This window comes from Loxodonta africana, chromosome 12, assembly GCF_030014295.1.
Source record: "Loxodonta africana isolate mLoxAfr1 chromosome 12, mLoxAfr1.hap2, whole genome shotgun sequence".
NCBI classification, from domain to species: domain Eukaryota; kingdom Metazoa; phylum Chordata; class Mammalia; order Proboscidea; family Elephantidae; genus Loxodonta; species Loxodonta africana.
The window spans coordinates 98,642,413-98,662,123 of NC_087353.1; the positions used below are offsets into that span (position 1 = coordinate 98,642,413).

The following is a 19,711-nucleotide window of genomic DNA, read 5'->3' on the forward strand; positions in this document are numbered from 1 at the left end:
TTTTTTAATTCACTTAAAGATAATTAATCTCTAAAACGGTTCTGAGATTACAAAAATTTCATCCAAATAAGACTGCTAAAAGTTAGGCTTTCCCAATCAGAAAAACTCAGAGTACTGCAAAGATGTCAAATTCTTTTGTCTGATTGAGAAGGTTTTTTGAACTTCCCTTTTTCTCTCACCACTCAGTAAAATGCACAATTCAGCTATTTTAACTTTTGACCAGAGCCCACAAATGTGTTACAAAACAGCCAGTCTAGTTAACCGGACCACTGAGCTGATGTGGAAATATTATGGGTCAGTATTTTTTTTTTTTTAATTCATGAGGAAATACAAGTGACTCAGGCCTCAGACCCCGCCCCCCTTCTTCTACCCAATGGCCCACACTACAACATGACAATGTGACCGAACAGAATAAATAGAAACTGGTGGAAGAGAGGAAAAAGCCAAGCGTCAGAAATGACTTTCACGTTTGCCAAAAATGTTTGATAAATCACAACTATTGTAAAACTGAAGATATAAATAAACTAGTTGCCCTTGAGTAGATTCCAACTCATAAAAGTATATGCAATATTTCATTTGTAAAGTTAGTTAAAATGGATCAATAAGACGCAAAGAAAAAAACACAAATTTGGGAGGAAAAAAAACTTTTTTTTTTTTTTAAAGACAACACAAATGTGATCAAATCACAAATAAAATCAGTAATAGAACCTGTACTGGGCAGATTGTGATTTTCGTTTTTATGTAATAAGTTTTACAACACTATTTGAGCTAATCCATCTGACACACCTTGATAATAAAGCTCAAAGAAGTGCCTTGACTACACCTTCTTAAACTGGAGGCAGACTCTAAGGAAAATGTTATGCACTTAGATGTCAGGCGGCACTAAAGACCGATCACTTATTCCTTCATAGTGCAGCAACTGTGTTCCACTCGCGAAGAGCCTGCCTTACATAAGTGAGGTCCTCAGCTGGTACAAACTGACAAAGTCAACACTCTTAAGAGCTATCAAATCTTTCTTAAAAGAAACCTAACTATTTCCAATCAATTAGGCCACCTGTTATCGATCAATTAAAGTTATTAACAGTTATTGCTACGACTATTTTTCCCCAAGTGCACCATCTGGATGCTGAAACCCAAGTCGGCCTTTCATCCCATATGCTGCAGCTTTAAAAATATCCTTCTCATTTCCACATGCTATCAAGGAAAGTCGACTTCCCCCTCTTCACTTGCAATCAGAATTTTTCTCTCTTCACATACACGGTCACGCTCCAAGAGATATAAAAGCACAAGGAAGTCTGACAATATTTCAAGCCACAAAAGCATAAGAAAGTTTAGGTATTTGGTATTTCAACTGATTAACATTTGGGTAAAATTTAATTTTCTCAAACAGCACTGTGGAATCCTTCAGGTGCAAAATTCCATTCTTTAACCCAAAGTGGCCAAAATAATGTATCTGGGACTCATTTGTGTACCACATAAGAACAAAGATTTTGCAAATCCTGCTTGAATTTAAAATCAAAATGTTCCCAAAGTGTTTTGCCCATGACTTCTGAAATGTCTCCAAGATAATGCTCTTTAGCAAAGACCCCTTGATTTTGCATATAACAAAAAAACCTACTGAAATTCTTTAAAAATTATTTTCCTGCTAAAATACTACAAAGACATCCATTAAAGTTATATCCTTTTAAATATAAAGAATCAAACATTCTTCTACTACTTAAAAACACGTTTATAAAGCAATTCAACATCATATTACCCAGTGATTTTCAGGAACAAAACAGGTTTAAAAAAAAGTCATAAATGTACTCAATACACAAAATCAGTGCTTGGCGTAAGTCAAACCCAAGTGCTGTGCTTTGACACAAATTTCTGAATATCAGGACTGAGTCTTAACAACAGAAAGCGTAAGTGCCCCACAGTGATGTGGGTACACAGGTATACGAACCCATACAGCCTGTGAGAGAAAAGTAGAATCAAAGAATGGTACAATGAAGACTGAAATCTCATTTTATATATGAGGAAACTGAGGCCCAGAAGGTTAAATAATATGTTCCATATTACGCAGCTAATGGTAGATATGACCGGAATCCAGGTCTCCTAACTCTAAATCTAATGCTCTACCTACAGCCGAAGGTATCCCGGTGGCACAATGATGAAGCACTTGGCTGCTACCTGAAAGGTGGATGGTTTGAACTCACCAGTTGCTCCTTGGGAGATAAAACCTGGCCATCTGCTCATGTAAAGATTACAGCTCCACTCTGTCTAGACCGAATCGACTTGAGGGCGCAAAACAACAACCCACAACCAAATACAATCATGTATTCAAAAGTTTTAAATGCTTTTTTATAATTCCAAGGTCTTTATATTTTGCCTTTAATTATGCTCTGTGTGGTATTCGTTTACTGGCTAGAATGTCCCTCGCTTTAAAGCCATATTTTCAAAAACCACACACGGAAAAAAACCTGTGAAATCTGTAACAAAAGTAGTCTACTTTTGAAAGATAGCTACACAATATGCCAAAAGTGAAAAAATTTCAAACTTCCCATAGCAACCTTAAAAAATTAGGCCAAAGCCTATCTTCAAATAAAACAGTTCGTTCCAGCGTTTCCACATAAATTAATATTCAACAGACAACTGCCAACATGTGTGTTCTGCAATCATCACTAAGCTGCCAATCCTGTATCGGGGACACTCACACTCACACATCCTCTCAGATCCATTCCTAGTATTTACTAGCGGGAAAGGGGCAGTGTGGCTCCGTGGTAGACTTCTCACAACACCCAGCTTTGTTTTCCAGGTTCGGTTTCTGGCCAAGGCACCTCGTGCATAGCCACCACCCATCTGTTAGCAGAGGTGTGAGTGTTGCTGTGATGCTGAACAGGTTTCAGCAGAGCTTCCAGACTAAGACGGACTAGGAATAAGGGCCTGGCAGTTTACTTCCGAAATCAGCCAATGAAAACCCTATGGATCACAACAGTTCAATCTGCGACCAATCACGTGGCTGGAGCAGGACAGGGCAGTGTTTCATTCCATTCTGTTGTGCACGGGGTAGCCATGAGTCGGGGGCCAACTCCACAGCAGTTAACGACGGGGGGAAGGGAAAAGGTCCTTTAGAAAGAATACTCATCATCCCTGACCCCTTAATATCCAACGTCATCCAAAAACTCAGAAACGTTTCTGTATCTATGATATCTCGATTGCTGAATCCAAAAACAATCTTCCTCTCTTTCACAAGGAAAAGGACTAGGCCCAGACCTGCCAACCAGGATATATATATCCTAGAATCTAACACATACATTTGTAACTAAAACCTTATTCCTTCTAAAACGTGAGTTGCATTTCTACAAAACTCACAAAATCAGTTACTTCTCTTTTAGCAAGAAAACAGAAAATGATCTAATATCAATTACAGATTATATTGTAAATTCAAACCAAATTAAAGCAGTCAATAATTAAAGTTTTACAAGTATTACAATGTCAAAAACATGGCTTTTATGTAGCCATAAAAATAGTTTAATGTATATATGCACATAGAAGTCTTTCATATCCGGGCCCTGGTATAAAGGATAATGTCTCTCCAGAAGCAAAGACCCATGGGATATACCTGTGACCTTACAAAACCATGGTCTGTCTGGGTTTGGGCCCAAGTCATTCCTGATCTGACATCCTTGTAAAAGGACAAATAATTACAACCCTTTCCTTGACACAAAAAAATGGATCATGCAACAACTATGGGGTTTCGAGGGAATCTTTAGTTTTAAAAAAAAAATCACCAACTGTTGAGTCAGAATCGAATTGACTACAGTGGGTTTTGGTGTTTTTATTTTTATTTTTTGGTTAAGGCACTCACAGAGCAACTAAAAAAAAAAACAAAAACCCATTGCTGTCCAGTGGATTCCGACTCATAGTGACCCTACAGGCCAGAGCAGAACTGCCCCATAGGGTTTCCAAGGCTGCAATCTTTAGAGAAGCAGACTGCCACATTTTTATAAAGTAGAGCAGCTAGTGGTTTGGAACCCCCAACCTTTCCATTAGCAGCCAAGCCCTTAACCACCGTGCCACCAGGGCTCCTGTTTCTGCCATAAAGTGTTCAAAACGCTCATTCTCTGCTTTGAAAGGAACTGAGCAGACACTGGCTTCGGAATCCGCACTAGGCCAGAAACTGCACAAGGAAAAATCGAGAGGAAAATCCCTAACAGGGATTAGATGAAACTTTTTCTTTCCTTTCCAGAGCTGGAAATATTCGAGTTTGGAAAGTCCCCCAGCAACACCGTATTTGCAACAGGAGGAAACTGCCTTAGGCGTGAATTTAAGCTGGAAGGGCAGAGGGTGAACCCGGAACAAGCTAAGAGGAGGGAGAAAGGGCAGGCGAGGATGCAGACTGGTCCAGAACCCCTGGAGCGCACTAGGGAGGTTCACATTCGCACACATCCCAACTACAGCAGAGCGGCACGCTCCCCCCTGAAGTGGCACCACTGAGCCACCAAGGAAACAGGGACTCTTCACTGAAGACTGAGAGTGAATCAAGAAGCCTGGTTTCTGCAGCTGCCAAAGCCTCCAGTGCGGGGGTGGGGGTGTCTAAGAGGGGCTCAAGAGTGTTGAGTGGCAGGATGATGGTCAAGTGCAATACAGAGACGCCGCGAACTGCAACAGCAGCGTCAAGGGCAGAGAGTGGTCTGGCCTGAGAGGAAAAGGAAGTGGGCTAGACTGAAGGGGTCTGGACCAAAGGAGAAGTGAGGCAAGAGGACTGGGAGAAGCTAGACGGGAGAACAGGAGCTCGAGCTCAAGGAAAGGGTTGGGGCCCCGGAGAAAGCAGCAAGGGGGCAGGAATGGGAGATAAGCCAGGAAGGAGCTAGAGAAAAACGAGGGGCGAAGCCAAGAAAAGGGGCGGGGCCAGTAGGGGAGAGGCGAAGGCACAGGTGGGGGAAGAGGGAGGGCAACCAGGGGAGGGTGAGGAGGGTGAGGAAGAAAGATGAGAGGAGGCAGGTGGGGGGAGAGGAGGGGAAAGTTGGGGGGAAATGGTGAGATGCCTGGGGTCGGGGCCAAGAGGAGAGAAGCGAGGGGGCGTGGCCAGGATGGAAGTGAGGGGAGGACAGTGGGAGAGGAGCTAGGAGGCAAGGAAGGGGCGGGGTTAAGGAGAGGCCAGGGGCGGGGCTAGGGAGGCGAGGGCGGGGCCAGGATGGAAGTGAGGGGACGATAGTGGGAGAAGAGCTAGGAGGCAAAGAAGGGGGCGTGGTTAGGGAGAGGCAGGGGCGGGGCCAGGATGGAAGTGAGGGGACCTTAGTGGGAGAGCTAAGAGGCAAGGAAGTAAGGGGGCGGGGTTAGGGTGGCGAGGGGCGGGGCCAGGAAGAAGGAAGGAGGCAGGTGTGAGGGAGAAGAGAGTTGGAAGGTGGGGGTGAGAAGCGTGGGGGTGGGGCCAGGAGGGAGAAGGAAGAAGGCAGGTGTGAGGGAGGAGGGAAGAAAGTAGGAAGATGGGGGCGAAAGGCAAGGGGGCGGGGCCTGGAGAGAAGCGAGGGGGCGGGGCCTGGGCAGAAGCGAGGGGGCGGGGCCGGGAGCAACAAGGGGCACACACCGAGGGGGGTGAGGAGGTCCTGGGACAACGGCCGGTTGGGGGAGGGACACATCCCAAGGGCGATACGGGGGAAATGCCGGGGCTGGTGAGGGGCGGCGCGGGGTCTGAGTGGGAGCTGGGGGCGGCGGGGGCCCCCCGCCGGCCGTACCTGTCAGACGGATCTTGATGCTGGAGCCATTCCTGCGCGTCCCGGGATTCGACATCTCCCGCCAGCGATCGGGTGGCCGCGGATCCAGCGCCGCCGCCCCCCGGCCCGGACCGGTCCGGCCCCGCCGCCGCCGCCTCAAGGTTACGGCTCCGGGCTGGGCGCCGGGGTCCGAGCCGGCACACAAACTCCGCGGCCCAGGCGTCCGGGCGGCAGGCGGATGGTCGAGCCGGGGGATCGGCACTCGCCCCAGCGCCCCCCGGCCCTCGCTCGCACCTAGCCGAGCCCAGTCCAGAGCCGCCGCCGCCACTGCCGCCACCACCTCAGAGCCGGACGCCCGCCGCCCTCGCCGCTTCCGCCGCCGCCACCGCCTCCCGGAGCCGCGCGCGCTCTCGCCGCTGTGCCGGCCCGGCCCTGCGCGCGCCCGGGCCGTGCGCCCCCGCGCCCGTTTGCGTGCGCGCGCCCGCGGGGCACGCCGGGGCGGGGCACGCCGGGGCGGGGCGGGGCGCGCGCCTACGTCAGCAGCTCGGCCTCCTGGGCGCCCGGCCTGGGGGCTTCGCCCGCGCCCTGCAGGAGGGGAAGCGGCGCTGGGCGTGGAGTGCGCCCGGCGCGCCCCTTCCTCGGCGGCGAGGCTGCGAGGGGACCGCGCGGCGTCCGCCACAGGCGGGTGACGGCGCTGCCCGCGCCCCGGCGCCTCCAGTGTCCGCGACGGTTCCCAGGGAGCCGACGTGCAAATGCGGACGTGAGGTTCCGAGAAAGGAACCGATTTCCCAGGTCTCTGACTCCAGGCCCGGGACTCCTCACAAGCTGTTGAAGGACGGGCGACACGAAACCTTTGTGTCGGTGCCCTGTTCCTAGACTAAGTACCTTGCACCAGCAGACATTCAGTAGCGTATTTTGTGTTTAGATACGGGAGGGACTTGTCAGAGACAAAGTCCGTTAGGTGTGTGTTCTCCGCAACTCCTGCGCTCTGATTTCCCCGTATGGAAGTTGCCAGAATGGCAGGAAGTGCCCTGTGTGGGCAAAGTAAACAACAGTTGAGAGAGGGATAAAGTTAAGAGGTTAATATCTAATCTGCATACAGTTTAGCAGTTACTGCCGTGTTTTCCCGCCTTCTGCTCGCTAAAGGCTCATTAGACGTTCCCAGCAAACAAATGGCTCTTATTGTTAATACGATATGGAGAGGAAATAACGTGTTAATCGAGAGGAAAAGCTGGGTTTATCAAACTTGTTATTGACCAAATACCTCATTCTTTTAAATGCCTTTATTTGGTTTGTGTCCTAAAAATGGTGTCTCTGGGTGATGGGCTCAGCTGCTAACGTATGAAGGTTCCAGACCACCGGGCACCTTGGAAGAAAGGCCTGGCAATCAATGTCAGAAAAATTAGCCATTGAAAACCCTATGGAGCATAGTTCTACTTTGACATATATGAGGTCACAATGAATCATTCAGTGGCAACTCGTTCTAAAAAGCCAGACAGGATCTGGGCAACTGCTCACATTCCCTGTGGCCTTGGGCCTTTCCTGAGCTCACAGTCTTCAGAACAAAGCCCTCTGCCTAGAGTCTCTGGACGTTCCCTGCCGTCCTGCCTCTGGCTGAGCCCAGCGAAAGCAGTCTGTCATAGGCTGGACCCAAGGCTTTGCCTCTTGGGGCCTCAGTTTCTTCAAGCATCAAATGAAAGGATGGGCTCAGATCATTTCTGTGGTCCCTTGCAGCTCAGACTTGCAATGATTCTAGTGTAATATCCAAGAATACAAGCTATGTTTAACCAACAGAGGAGTAGACCCAGAACCCAGCTGTTTCTCTTTTTATGCAATTGTCACTGAGAGTCCCTTGGTCTGAATAAATCCATTCAGTGTGTTGTCTGACACCCCAAGTGATGGCCATTCTTCTTTCAGTCCAGTCAGTATTCCCCCTTCTCTCCTCTTTATTCCCAAATTCAAGAAGTCTCTTCTCCCCAAACCAAACCAAACATCTCTCTCTGCTTACCTGAGCACTGGCCCCTGTCCCAAGCCTCAACTGTTCCACCCTAGAAACCTGGCATTTCTTAACCTCGTTGTGTTCTCACCTGCCTTGATGCCTGGGCCTTCCCTTGCTTATTTCTTCAACCCTTGAGTCAAGAGGTTGCTTTTGGAGATTACCAAGAGGCATCTTGTTTACTCATTAACACGTAATTGCTGTTGTCATCTAAGTAGATGCACGAAATAGTCATCTCACCACAGCCTGTACAGAGGGGACCTGAATGGTAGCTAATGCTTTCTACATTTAGCGTTTGCTCAGCCAACATCGGCCACCTACTACGTGGCTAGGGACAAGGGACACAAAATAAGTCATGGCTTTAGCATTTTGGAGTCCCTGGATGGTGCAAACATTAAGTGTTTGGCTGCTTAACTGAAAGGCTGCTGGTTTGAGTCCACCCAGAGGTACCTTGAAAGAAAGTCTCGGCAATCTACTTCCAAAAAAATAAATCCCTGTGACGCACAGTTCTACTCTGACACACATGGGGTCACCATGAGTCAAAATCGACTTGACGGCAACTAGCACTGGTTACTACTTTAGCTTTTCAGAGCCTCAGTTGACAGGGAAACAATGGTAGAGGGACAGAGATGGGTACAGAGGGCTAGACCAGGGGTTGCAGGACAATTCTGCCTAGGAGGAGAGGGCTGGGGAGGTCTCAGAAGAGTCACAGCAGGCCTTGATCTGGAGCTTAAATGCAGGGTTCAGGTTTGCTGGGCAAAGAGGCAGGAAGGGAAATGCAGACAGATTGAACAACTTGTGCAGAGGTGTGTCCGTGAATGCATTTTCCAGTGTGTTTCCAGGCCAGTGTGACCGCATAGCTGCCATATCTTCTCCCCACGTACCTTACTCCACTGAAAGTAGATAAAAATGATAAAAGCTATTTGCCCACTTAAAAATCATCAGCTGCTGTTTCGTTCTGCGGCTGGGCCAGCCCTCATATTGAACTACCTGGATGTCCTTCCACCATGTATCAACCTTCATCAGAAGTACTACCTTCCAGAGATCTCTGGGCCAGATAGATATGAAATGTCAAGCAGTTCTGCTGAAAAAAACTCAATGAGTCCCTCCAAATGTCCTCTTTGCAATGGCTTTACAAAGAGCAGTTTTGCCCCTGCCTTCTATGGAGGCTTGCCAGCTGATTCTATTTCCACCGTATGTACCACTTCCTTGTGTCACTGTTATTGGGCATCTCTCTTTGTTCTGACTGAGTAGTTCTAACCTGTTTTGGAGTCCCAAACCTCTTTGAGAATCTAATGGAAACTCTGGACCCTTTCCCCAGAAAAATCCATATGTGCACATACACACCAAATTTTGCCAACTTCAGTGGGTTCATTATCCCCAAAAACCTATTCGTGGATCCTATAATGGCCCATACTCCCTAGATTAAGAACCCCTATTCCAAAGAAAGTGATCAAGCAGTTAACTTTGGGGATATCCTTCTGTGTGTGTTGGGGGGAGGTGGTGTGGTAGTTCAGTGGTAGAGTTTCACCTTCCCTGACGGAGACCCAGGTTAGATCCCCCGCCAGCGCACCTCATGTGCGGTCACTGCTCCTTTTGAAGGCCGTAATTTGTGCTAAAAAGAGAGTAGCTGTGGACTCACACAGCCCCACACTCTACCCTGTCTCCACCACATTACCAGCTGGTGATAACCAAACCAAAACCACACCCAGTGCCATGGAGTCGGTTCCGACTCATAGCGACCCTATGGGACAGGGTAGAACTGCCCAAAGGGTTTCCAAGGAGCAACCTGGTGGATTCGAACTGCCAACCTTTTGGTTAGCAGCCATAGCTCTTAACTACTACACCACCAGGGTTTCCCCAGCTGGTGATAGAGGAAGGTAATTAAATTCTCCAAACCTTATTTTGCTTATCTCCAAAATGGGGCTAATGCCTCTCACGCAAAGTTATTGTGGGGTTTAAATTAAATCATGGATGTAGAAGTAGCAGTTAATATAGGAGGGACTCAATAAACAGCAGTTCTTATGAGTAAAATGTGCAGGCTCATCTTCACTCCAAAACCTATTAGTGCTACTACTACCTTGGAGAAATCTGTTTGGGAAAATAAGACAAATAAAAATTCTCCAAATTCGTCGTAACTCACCTATAACATGTAAGCAACAGTAACCAGGGAAATCAACCCAGAGGAAGTCCCACGTAAGACCCCGAATCATTGTTTATTGGCTAAATATCGTACTAGTCTTTGGACAGGGTTGGACGGAGATCGAGTCTATTCTAGACCAATGGTTTTCAAAAGTGGGGTCGCCAGAGCAGCAGCAGCACCTGGGAACGGTTAGAAATGAAAACTATCAGGTCCCGTCCTAGATAGCCTTAACGCATCGAAACCCAGGGCCCAGCAACCTGTGTGTTAACAGGTCCTCCAGGTGATTCTGACTCCGGCTTGCATCTGAGAGCCAGGTAGACAGTTAACTCCTAACTAATGCGAGAGAGCAGGGTTGTACAAAATCCAAAACAAAGGGTGTTTTCGTTAGACTGTTAAACAACTCTCGCTAACTTAAGCAAAAATGCAACACATTAGAAGAATTTCAGAGGATCATTGAATCCTTCGACGACTCTAAGTCCAAGCTAGAAAACACATCTCAGCAGCCAAGGAGCAGATTCTTTCAGCAGGAGTACGGCCTGCTCTCCTAGGAATTAATGCCATCTGCGTGGTGCAAATGGTTTGCGCTCCACCGCTAACCTACAGGTTGGCGGTTCAAACCCACCTAGTGATGCTACAGAAGAAAGGCCTTGTGGTCTGCTTCCATAAAGATCACAGCTAAAAATACCCTATGGGGCAGTTCTACTCAGTATACACGTGGGGTCACCATCAGTCGAAATCGACTCAATGGCAGCAGGTTTGGTTTGGTTTTTTCAGTACCCACATCTTGGGGTCACTCAAGATTGTAAGCCCTGGAAGGAGTTGCCAGTCTGAGCAGAGATAAGGCCCCATGCCCTGGCTGCCTGCAGACAGCAAGAAGGAAAGACGAGGGCCGGTTCACCTTTGTAGTGGGAAATGGGACGCTGTCTCCTGCCAAAATTGCACACAACGGGGCTTTCTCCTAAATAGGAAGAGGACTGGATACTGAATAGGCCCAGATGGCCAATGGCTGTCTCAGGAATGTGACAGGGAAGGACAGCAGCAGATACACGTTGCCTGTAGCTTAAGGAGCCCTGGTAGTGCAGTGGCTAAGCGCTCAGCTGCTAACCAAAAGGTGGGCGGTTGGACCCTATCAGCTGCCCTGCAGGAGAAAGATGTGGCAGTCTGCTTCTGTAAAGATGCAGCCTAGGAAACCCTAGGGGGCAGTTCTACTCTATCCTATAGAGTCACTATGAGTCGGAATCAACTCGATGACAATGGGTATTTTATAGTTTGATTAAACAGATACCGGTATTTAAATTCGAGTTGGTGTTTGATTCCCCAAGTACTTACTGACTCTACTGTCAACATGGAAGCAGCCTGTCAGGAGGAGACGCTAAAGTAGGTCTATGATTTAAAACCAACTGGAAAACTCATAAATTAGATGCTCTTGCTCTCCTTATCAAAAAAGTGCTGTTGTAAGTGCCCATGTGTGGCAAACACCATGTGGGGCAAATATTAACCACAGTTTCTGTTGGCAAGGAGGTGACCTGACTCCCCAGTCGTGCAGATGTGCAGAACCAGTCACTGAGGCAGCTCTGGGCACACTCTACACACGGTTTAACTCGGGGAGCCTTCATCTTACCCTGATGGTGCAGAAATAGAAACCCACACAGATAAATGTGACAAAGATTTCCCTAGTACCAGGAGAAGGCTGGGAGCTGTACCTCCTCATTATTTAAAGGCACTAGTATAAACAAATTAAGTTAATTTGGGGTTTAGTCGCATCTGGTATGTGTAGGGAGGGATGAGACCTAATCACTAGTTTTTTTTTTTTATTCCTGCTTAGTGAGTGTGAGAGGTTTTTAAGGATAAATATTTCAAATCCAGGTTCATCCCCCCTTTCTAGGCATGTATCATAGCATGCATTGTGCTTAAAGCAGACACTTCGGTCCATCTGTCCGTCTCCCCAGTCTGCATCAACCCTCTGCGCGTCCAGGCCTCTCTGAATGAACGGGACTTAGACCAAGGAATCGTTTTAAGACTTTGAGACTTTTCCCAGGAACCATATTTTAGAAAGCACAATTTTGTCGTTTATATGCACATATTTGTAATAGTGGAAACCCTGGTGGCATATTGGTTAAGTGCTATGGCTGCTAATCAAAAGGTTGGCAGTTCGAATCCTCCAGGCACTCCTTGGAAACTCTGTGGAGCAGTTCTACTCTGTCCTACAGGGTCATTACAAGTCAGAATCAACTCGACGGCAACAGGTTTTTTATTTGGAATAGTAGTCCTCTTTTCCAGTGTTAGAAAAGTTGTATTGTTGGTCCAAGGGAGTGGTGGTGCGGTGGTAGAATTATTGCCTTCCACCGGAGACCTGTGTTGGATTCCTGGCCAAGGCCCCCAATTCATAGCTACCCCCAACCTTCCCACCCCGTCTCAGCCTTGCATGTTGCTATGATGCCGAACAGGTTTCAGTGGAGCTTCCAGACTAAGACAGACTAGGAAGAAAAGCTTGTGATCTACTTCCGGAAATCAGCCAGCGAAAACTCTGTGGATCACAAGGGTCTGATCCGTAACTGATCGTGGGGATGGTACAGGACCACAATTTTGTTTAGTTGTGTGTTGGGAGGTTGCCACCAGTTGAGGGCTGATTCGATGGCAAGTAACAACCATTGTTTGTCCAAGCTAGAAAACGACCAGTAGTCAATCAATACACCTCAACAGCCAAGGAGCAAATTCTTTCAGCAGAAGGAATATGGCCAGGTTGCCACTTCTACTCTCCTAGGAATTAATGCCATCTGCCCCTTCATCTCGGGGTCACTCAAGACTGTAAATCCCATGAAAGGTTCCCAGTCAGCTGCATCTAAATCAGCCCATTTGTTGTACTGTACAATATTAAGCAAACATTTCTCAGGAATCTTCTGTGTGCCAGGCAATGTGCCAGTAGGCAAGGAGTTAAAAAAGGTCAGTGAGGTATCATCCCTGACGTGTCCACGTTAGTAGACAGAAACAAATCATTAAAACAAAATGTATAAATCAGACAGAAGAGCCCGGCTGAAGCTTTCCCCTTCTCCATGGACACCAACATGACATAGGTATGAAGAGAGAAAGGGAAGGAGTCACCAGCTTCACCAGGATGCATGAGGAAGGTGGCCTTTTTGCCATATATCTTAGGCAGCAAGTTTCTAAAGGCGTTTGGCCGCTAACTGAAAGGTTGACCATTTGAACCCACTCAAAAGCACTGCGGGAGAAAAGCCTGGCTATCGGCTCCTGTAAAGATTAAAACCACCAAACCAAACCCATTGCCACTGAGCTGATTCCAACTCACAGTGACCTATAGGACAGTGTCGAACTGCCCCACACGTTTTCCAAGGAGGCGCTGGTGGGTTTGAACTGCTAACTTTTTGGTTAGCAGCTGAGTGCTTAACCACTGCACCACCAAGGCTCCTTTCCATAAAGATTACAGCCTAGAAAACTCTGTAGGCCAGTTCTACTCTGTAACACACGGGGTCACCGTGAGTCAAAATCGACTTAATGGCACCAAACAACAACAGGTTTCTGAAGTCATTCAAAAATTAGCAGTGAATTTTATGATTGTAGAGTTTCTGTTTGGGGTGACGAAAAAGTCTTAGAAATAGCAGTGATGGTTGCACAACACTGTGAATGTATGTAATGCCACTGACTGTACACTTAAAAATTGTTAAAATGGCAAATTTTATGATATACATTTTTTACTACAATAGAAAAAAATTTTAACCAGCAGCGATTAATTCAGGAATGACATCACCAATTCAAATATACTTGGGACAAATTGCTTTGTAATTTTATTTCTCCTATGGCAGCCCGTGACCTTTGCTTTTTAAAAGGCTTGAGCAGCTTCTTCTCTGCAAGCTGCATCTTTTTCCACTGTGCGTTTTCATCTTAGGTGGTCACATAGAGGTAACAATCATTTTAAACATTGCACTCTGCTCCAAGAGCAAGGTCTGTGATGTCTAAACTGAGCAGAGGACCAGGGTGCAAAACCTGTCTTTATTAAGTGAGAGTTTTCAAATGGCAAAAGTTTTATTTTCACTGAAGAATATACTTGCTACCAAGAGGAAAGAAAGACTGTACTTACTACAATTCAAAGCTATATCACTTTTTGGGGGGGTATCCAAAATGTGTTTATTGGGATGTTTTCCCACTCATCTTGATTCAGGGTGCCGTTAATACTTCCATTTTTTCTCCGTTTATCATGATGGTATTTATTAGTCCACCAAGGATTATACCCACTCCAATAACCACATATACTGTAGACAGAAGCTTTGTCTTTGCCAATAGCCATCAATCTGTCTGTGTAACTCCAGGCGCTCTTTTACTAGCAAAAACCCAGGACTCTTTCAAGCTGAGCAACTGAAGGACAAGGCAGTAACTATGTCTTTCGAACTTCCAGGCCAATTCTTCCCAATAAGAAGAGAAACAGCTCTTTGTCAAAAGAACCTAGTGCCACCCAAATACCACATTCCATATGAAGGGCATCCTTGCGTAAGCCTACTTCTCCTCTTGTACACTGGCAGAGGATAGGGGAGCAGCCAACACACAAAACTGTGGTTTCTGCGTGGCTAAAGCCTGTGGTGACGTTACAGCATCCTGGGCATTTCATGTCTCTGCAGTAGACATTAGGGCTCCGCGCCAGGTGCTTCTTCTTGTGTTTCTCCGTCTCCCCCTCTGAAGAGGAATGAAGGAGATCCTTCGCGGGAGGCGTGCTCACGTGAGGAGGTCATCACTGCTGGAAAAGCAGCTACGTCACTCTGAATTTATGGATTATGGTTGGATTCTCAACTCATTGGACTAAAGATAAGATTTGAATGTTGTTTTCCTAAATAAAACAAAACAACAAAAAAAACTAATATATATCCAAATGAAACATTTGGGTCAGAATGGGTTGGTTTTAGGATAATGCTTACTTTGTAAAGAGGGTTGTTGCTGTTGTTTTTATTTGCTGTGGAGTTAGCTCCAATTCATGGCAACCTTACATACAAAAAAATGAAATGTTACCCAGTCCTACACCATCTTCATGATCATTGGCATGTTTGAGGCCATTGTTGTGGCCACTATGTAGTGCCTTCCAATCCAGGGGTATTATCTTCAAGCACTATATGGGGCAATATTCTGTCGTGATCCATAGGGTTTTCACTGGCTGGTTTTCAGAAGTAGAGCATTTTCCTAGTATATCTTGGTCTGAAAGCTCCACTGAAACCTGTCCACCATGGGTGATCCTGCTGATATTTGAAAGATTGGTGACATCGCTTCCAGAATCATAGCCCCATGAAAGCCACCACCAAGCTACCACAGTATGATAAGCTGACAGAGGGGTCATGGGTAAAGAAACTAGGGATGCTTCATGGAACTGCTCAGGCTAATGCATCCTTCCCCTGAAGTAGTTTCCACTCCCTGAATTCTTTGCAGAGTAATTCCTATAAGTGGGGGATTGGTGCCAACCGGAGGCAAAGCAAGGGTAATGAGCACCCAGGGGCAATCTCTAAATTTGCCATCCCCCGCTCCTGCCTTTCAATAGGACGGGGGTAATTCACCACCAGCCCTTCGTCTGGTGCCCCCTTGGACTTGCACCCAGGGGAAAATGCCCCCCTCTAGCCCCTCCTCACTACACCTCTGATGCCAACATTGAATGACTTATGAAAGCTGTGGACCAAACAGTTGCCTAGAATACAGTATTTGTGTAGCACTAGGTTGTTTTGGCAAAGAGCTATTTCTCTTTTTATTGCTGCCTTGTCCCTCATTTGCTCAGATTGGAAGATTCCTAGGTTTTCAGTGGCAAAAGAGTACCTGCAGTTACACAGACCAGATTCATGGCTATTGGCAAAGAGAAAGCCTCTGTCTACAGTGTATATGATTATTGGGATGGGTATACTCCTTGGTGGACCAATAAACAGCATCATGATAAATGGAGAAAGACTGAAGTCGTCAATTATTTCATTCTACTTAGATCAACAATCAATATCTATGGAAGAAGCAATCAAGAAATCAAATAATGTATTACATTGGGCAAATCTACTTCAAAAAACCTCTTTAATGTTTTAAAAAGCAAAGATGTCACTTTGATGACTAAGGTGTGCCTGACCCAAGCCATGTCTTTTTCATCGCTTCATATGCATGTAACAGCTGGGCAATGAAAAAGCAAGACAGAAAAAGAACTGAAACAGTCAAATTATGGTGTTGGCAAATAATACTGAATATACCGTGGATGCCAGAAGAACAAACAAACCAGTCTTAGAAGAAATGAAACCAGAACACTCCTTAGAAGTGAGGACAGCGAGACTTTGGCTTGGTTACTTTAGACATGGCATCAGGAACAACCAATCTTTAGAAAAGGAAGTCAAGTTTTGTAAAGTAGAGGGTCAGCAAAAACACAGGAAGTAGAACTTCCAGAGTAAATCAGACTAGGAAGAAATGCCTTGTGATCTACTTCTGAAAATCAGCCAATGAAAACCCTGTGGATCACAACAGAATATGGTCCCATATAATGCTGGAAGATGAGGTCCCTAAGTTGGAAGGCACTACACAGTAGCCACAAAAATGGACCCAAACATACCAATGATCATGAGGATGGCACTGGACCAGGCAATGTTTCCTTCTGTTATACATAAGGTCGCCATGAGTCAGAGTCAACTCAATGGCAACTAACAACAACAGCATACTTCTTGGAAATTCTTCCAGAGAAGTCCTATAAAAATCCAACTTTCACAGACAGCAGAGGAAATCAGCAGGGAACCGCAAACAGACAAGAATCGATGAATCAACAATGAGTCACATACAGTAGGAAAACCACTTCTCCCACCATTCCCATCCCTCCCCCCAGCCCCACAGGCCACTGGCTGCTGTGAACTCGGGAAGCAGCACCAGAAAAAGAGCCTATTTCCCTAGCCACCATACCTCCTGTCCACACAAAGAGACAGGATACCAAGCTTTTGCTCTGAAATCAACAATGCAGTTGATTTTAGAGTGTGCCAGCACCTCCCCAACCCAGATACTGTTGGCTGCAAGCCTACTGTGAATTTCTATAGAAGGCCCCCTGCAGTGCCGTCTGCTCTCATACTCAGCACTCTGCGTGCCTCTCTGGGCACCCCATAGCTCAGGCCTCTGAAACCAACAGGACAAACCTCCCCGGGGGTCAATTAGGGTTAGTCTGTCCCCACTTCCAGTTAGTGCTGAGGACTGCTGTCTGAGGCTGCTGTGTGCTAGTAAGCAGGCATCTTGAGTGGAGGCTCCACTCACAGCGAACGATCTACCAGATGAATACAGACAGCAACAATGCAGATCCCCTTGGGGATCTGACCCAAGTGTAACACCCGCTCCCCCACCTGGTAACTGTTAGTTACCAGGGCGTTGCAAACTGCCACAGAAGGCCCCTGGAGTGGAGTCTGCTCCCCTAATCAGCACTCTACCTGCCTCCATGTGCACCCCATAGCTCAGGCCTCTGAAATCAACAGGACAGACCTCCCTGGGGATCAACTTGTGCCTGTCTGCTTCCTCTTCCGGTTGGTACTGAGGACTGCTAAGGCCTCTATGTGTTAGGAAGTAGGCATCGTGAGTGGAGGCTACACCCACAGCCAACATACTATGAGGTGGGCTCTGATAGCAATGAAGCAGACCTCCCTGGTGGTCTATTTGGAGTGTGACTACTCCTCCACCAACCATACCTTGTCAACTGCTGGACTGATATGAAATCCTACAGAAGGTTCCCTACAGTAGAGTCAGGAGATGGGTCACCTAAGTGGACACTGCTCCTTCAACCACCACAGGGCCACTGGGACTCTGAAACCAACAAGACAGATCCCTCAGAGGTCTTTCTGGGGAGTGCCAGCCCCTCCGCCTCCTGAAATGGAGGAGAGTCTGCCGGCACTTCCCCTAAATGGCAGCTCAGATATAAGCAGCCCCCACAGAGTAGGGAAGGAAACCTTAGGCAGAACTGGAGGGCCACACCGAACCCCAAAGGGGGCTGACTGGGTGTGGGTTTTCTGACTAAAAACATGATTGCAGAAACAGAGAAGGAAAGGGAGTAATAACCAGAGGCTGCACCCCCTAGTGGACATATTGATTAGTATACAATATCTCATTTGAGTGGTGGTGACTTCTGGTGGACAGTGTGTTCTCTGGCAATTTGGGGAGAGATTGAAACTTGAAAAACGAGATCTGGAACTTTCGAATCCCAATTAAATCAGGGATGGAAAAGGAGCTATCACAGAGAGGGAGAGGAAATGGTAAGGAAAGGCTGAAGGCTCTTCCCACCTAAGAGTTTCTCGCAGAAAGTAGTGTGGGCAAAAACACCAAATACGGGGAGAAACTAAGAAAGTTAACATTCTCAAAAATTCCAGTGCCCCAACAAAAAATCACAAGACACACAAAGAACAGAGAAACAATGTCCCAGCCAAATGAACGTGACAAAGGGAGTGAAAGCAAATCTAGGGATGACCAAATAATGAAAAAAAAAAAAGAAGAATATAACAACATTAAACATAACTAAAAAGCTAAGGGAAAACATAGAAAAAGAACTAAAAGAAATAAGAAAAAAAAATGTAAGAACAAAATGAGGATCTTAAAAAAAGAGATATTGCAACTGGAAAGGACAATAACTGAAATGAGAAACACAATAAAGGAGTTAGAAACAGATTTAATCAGGCAGAAGAAAGAATCAGCGAATTAGTGGATAAGATAGTTAAAACTACAGACACTGAAGAGCAACAAGAACAGAGGCTCAAGAAGGCTGACCACAGCTTAATGGAATTATGGGACAACAACAGACCTGATGTACGGATTATGGGAATTTCAGATGGACATGAGAGAAAGGGATAGGAAGAATATTTGAAGAAATACTGACAGAAGATTTCCCCATTCTAACGAAGGACACGAATCTACAAATCTAAGAAGCTCAAAGAACCCCAAGCAAGATAAACTTAAAGAAATCTACACCAAGACACATCATATACAGGATCTCAAAAATTAAAGAGAGAACCCTGAAAGTAATGAGAAAGGAGCAAACAGTCACATACAAAGAATCCCCGATAAGATTAAGTGCTGATTTTTCCTCAAAAATATTGAAGGCCAAAAGGCAATGAAATGATATATTTAACGTGCTGAAAGAAAAAACTGTCAACCAAGAATACTATACTCAGTGAAAGTGTCCTTAAAGAATAAGGGTGAAATTAAGACATTTCTAGACAAATAGAAGCTGAGAGAGTTCATACCCAGCAGACCAGCCCTATAAAAAGTACTAATGGGAGTTCTGTAGCTAGAAAGGAAAAGACACTAGAAGGCAAATCAAAGCTATACGTAAGAAGAAAGATCTGTAATAAAGGGATATACATGGACAAGTATAAGGGTTAGTAATAATGTATTCACACTTGATAATTCTAAATGTTTTGTCCTTCATGGTTTTTAATAACAAATATATAAAAAACCCAAAAACCAAACCCAGTGCTGTCGAGTTGATTCCAACTTATAGTGACCCTGTAGGCAAGGATAAAATATGTCACAGGGTACATGAAATATAAAGACAATTAGATAACAGCAACAAAAGGGGAGAGAGGAATGGTATAAATACAGAATTTCTTGTATGTCACTGAAGCTAAGTTGGTGCCAACCTACCCTAGAATGTTATAAATACAAGCTCTTAAATGTAATATTCATAGTAACCACTAAAATATATGTATATGTATATAAACATATACGAAAGGAAATGAGAAGGGAACCAAAAGCCTCACTACAATAAATCAACAAAACACAAAAGCAAGCAGTACTAAAGGACCAAGAAGTCTTAAGATACACGCAGACAAAAAAAAAAAAAAAAGGCAGAAGTAAGTCACTTCTTACCAGTAATTACAGTGAATGTAAATG

At 45.8% G+C, this 19,711-nt stretch overlaps 2 protein-coding genes across 5 annotated transcripts in view; both read right to left on the reverse strand.

Annotated features, from left to right (window-relative positions):
• The window catches only part of SMURF1 (SMAD specific E3 ubiquitin protein ligase 1), a 133,975-nt gene extending 127,913 nt beyond the window's left edge, over positions 1-6,062 (reverse strand). For all 4 annotated transcript variants that reach the window (XM_064296040.1, XM_064296039.1, XM_064296038.1 and 1 more), the window contains exon 1: positions 5,721-6,062. In XM_064296040.1, the coding sequence (XP_064152110.1) occupies positions 5,721-5,775 (55 nt within the window). In that variant the 5' untranslated portion in view covers positions 5,776-6,062. The remainder of the gene's footprint in view (positions 1-5,720) is intronic.
• KPNA7 (karyopherin subunit alpha 7) overlaps positions 5,862-19,711 on the reverse strand; it is an 86,132-nt gene continuing 72,282 nt past the window's right edge. The window contains exons 10-13 of the mRNA XM_064294822.1: positions 7,860-8,023; positions 6,585-6,730; positions 6,040-6,524; positions 5,862-5,993 (exon numbers count right to left, since the gene is read on the reverse strand). Coding sequence (XP_064150892.1) covers positions 5,862-5,993; positions 6,040-6,524; positions 6,585-6,730; positions 7,860-8,023 — 927 coding nt within the window. The remainder of the gene's footprint in view (positions 5,994-6,039; positions 6,525-6,584; positions 6,731-7,859; positions 8,024-19,711) is intronic.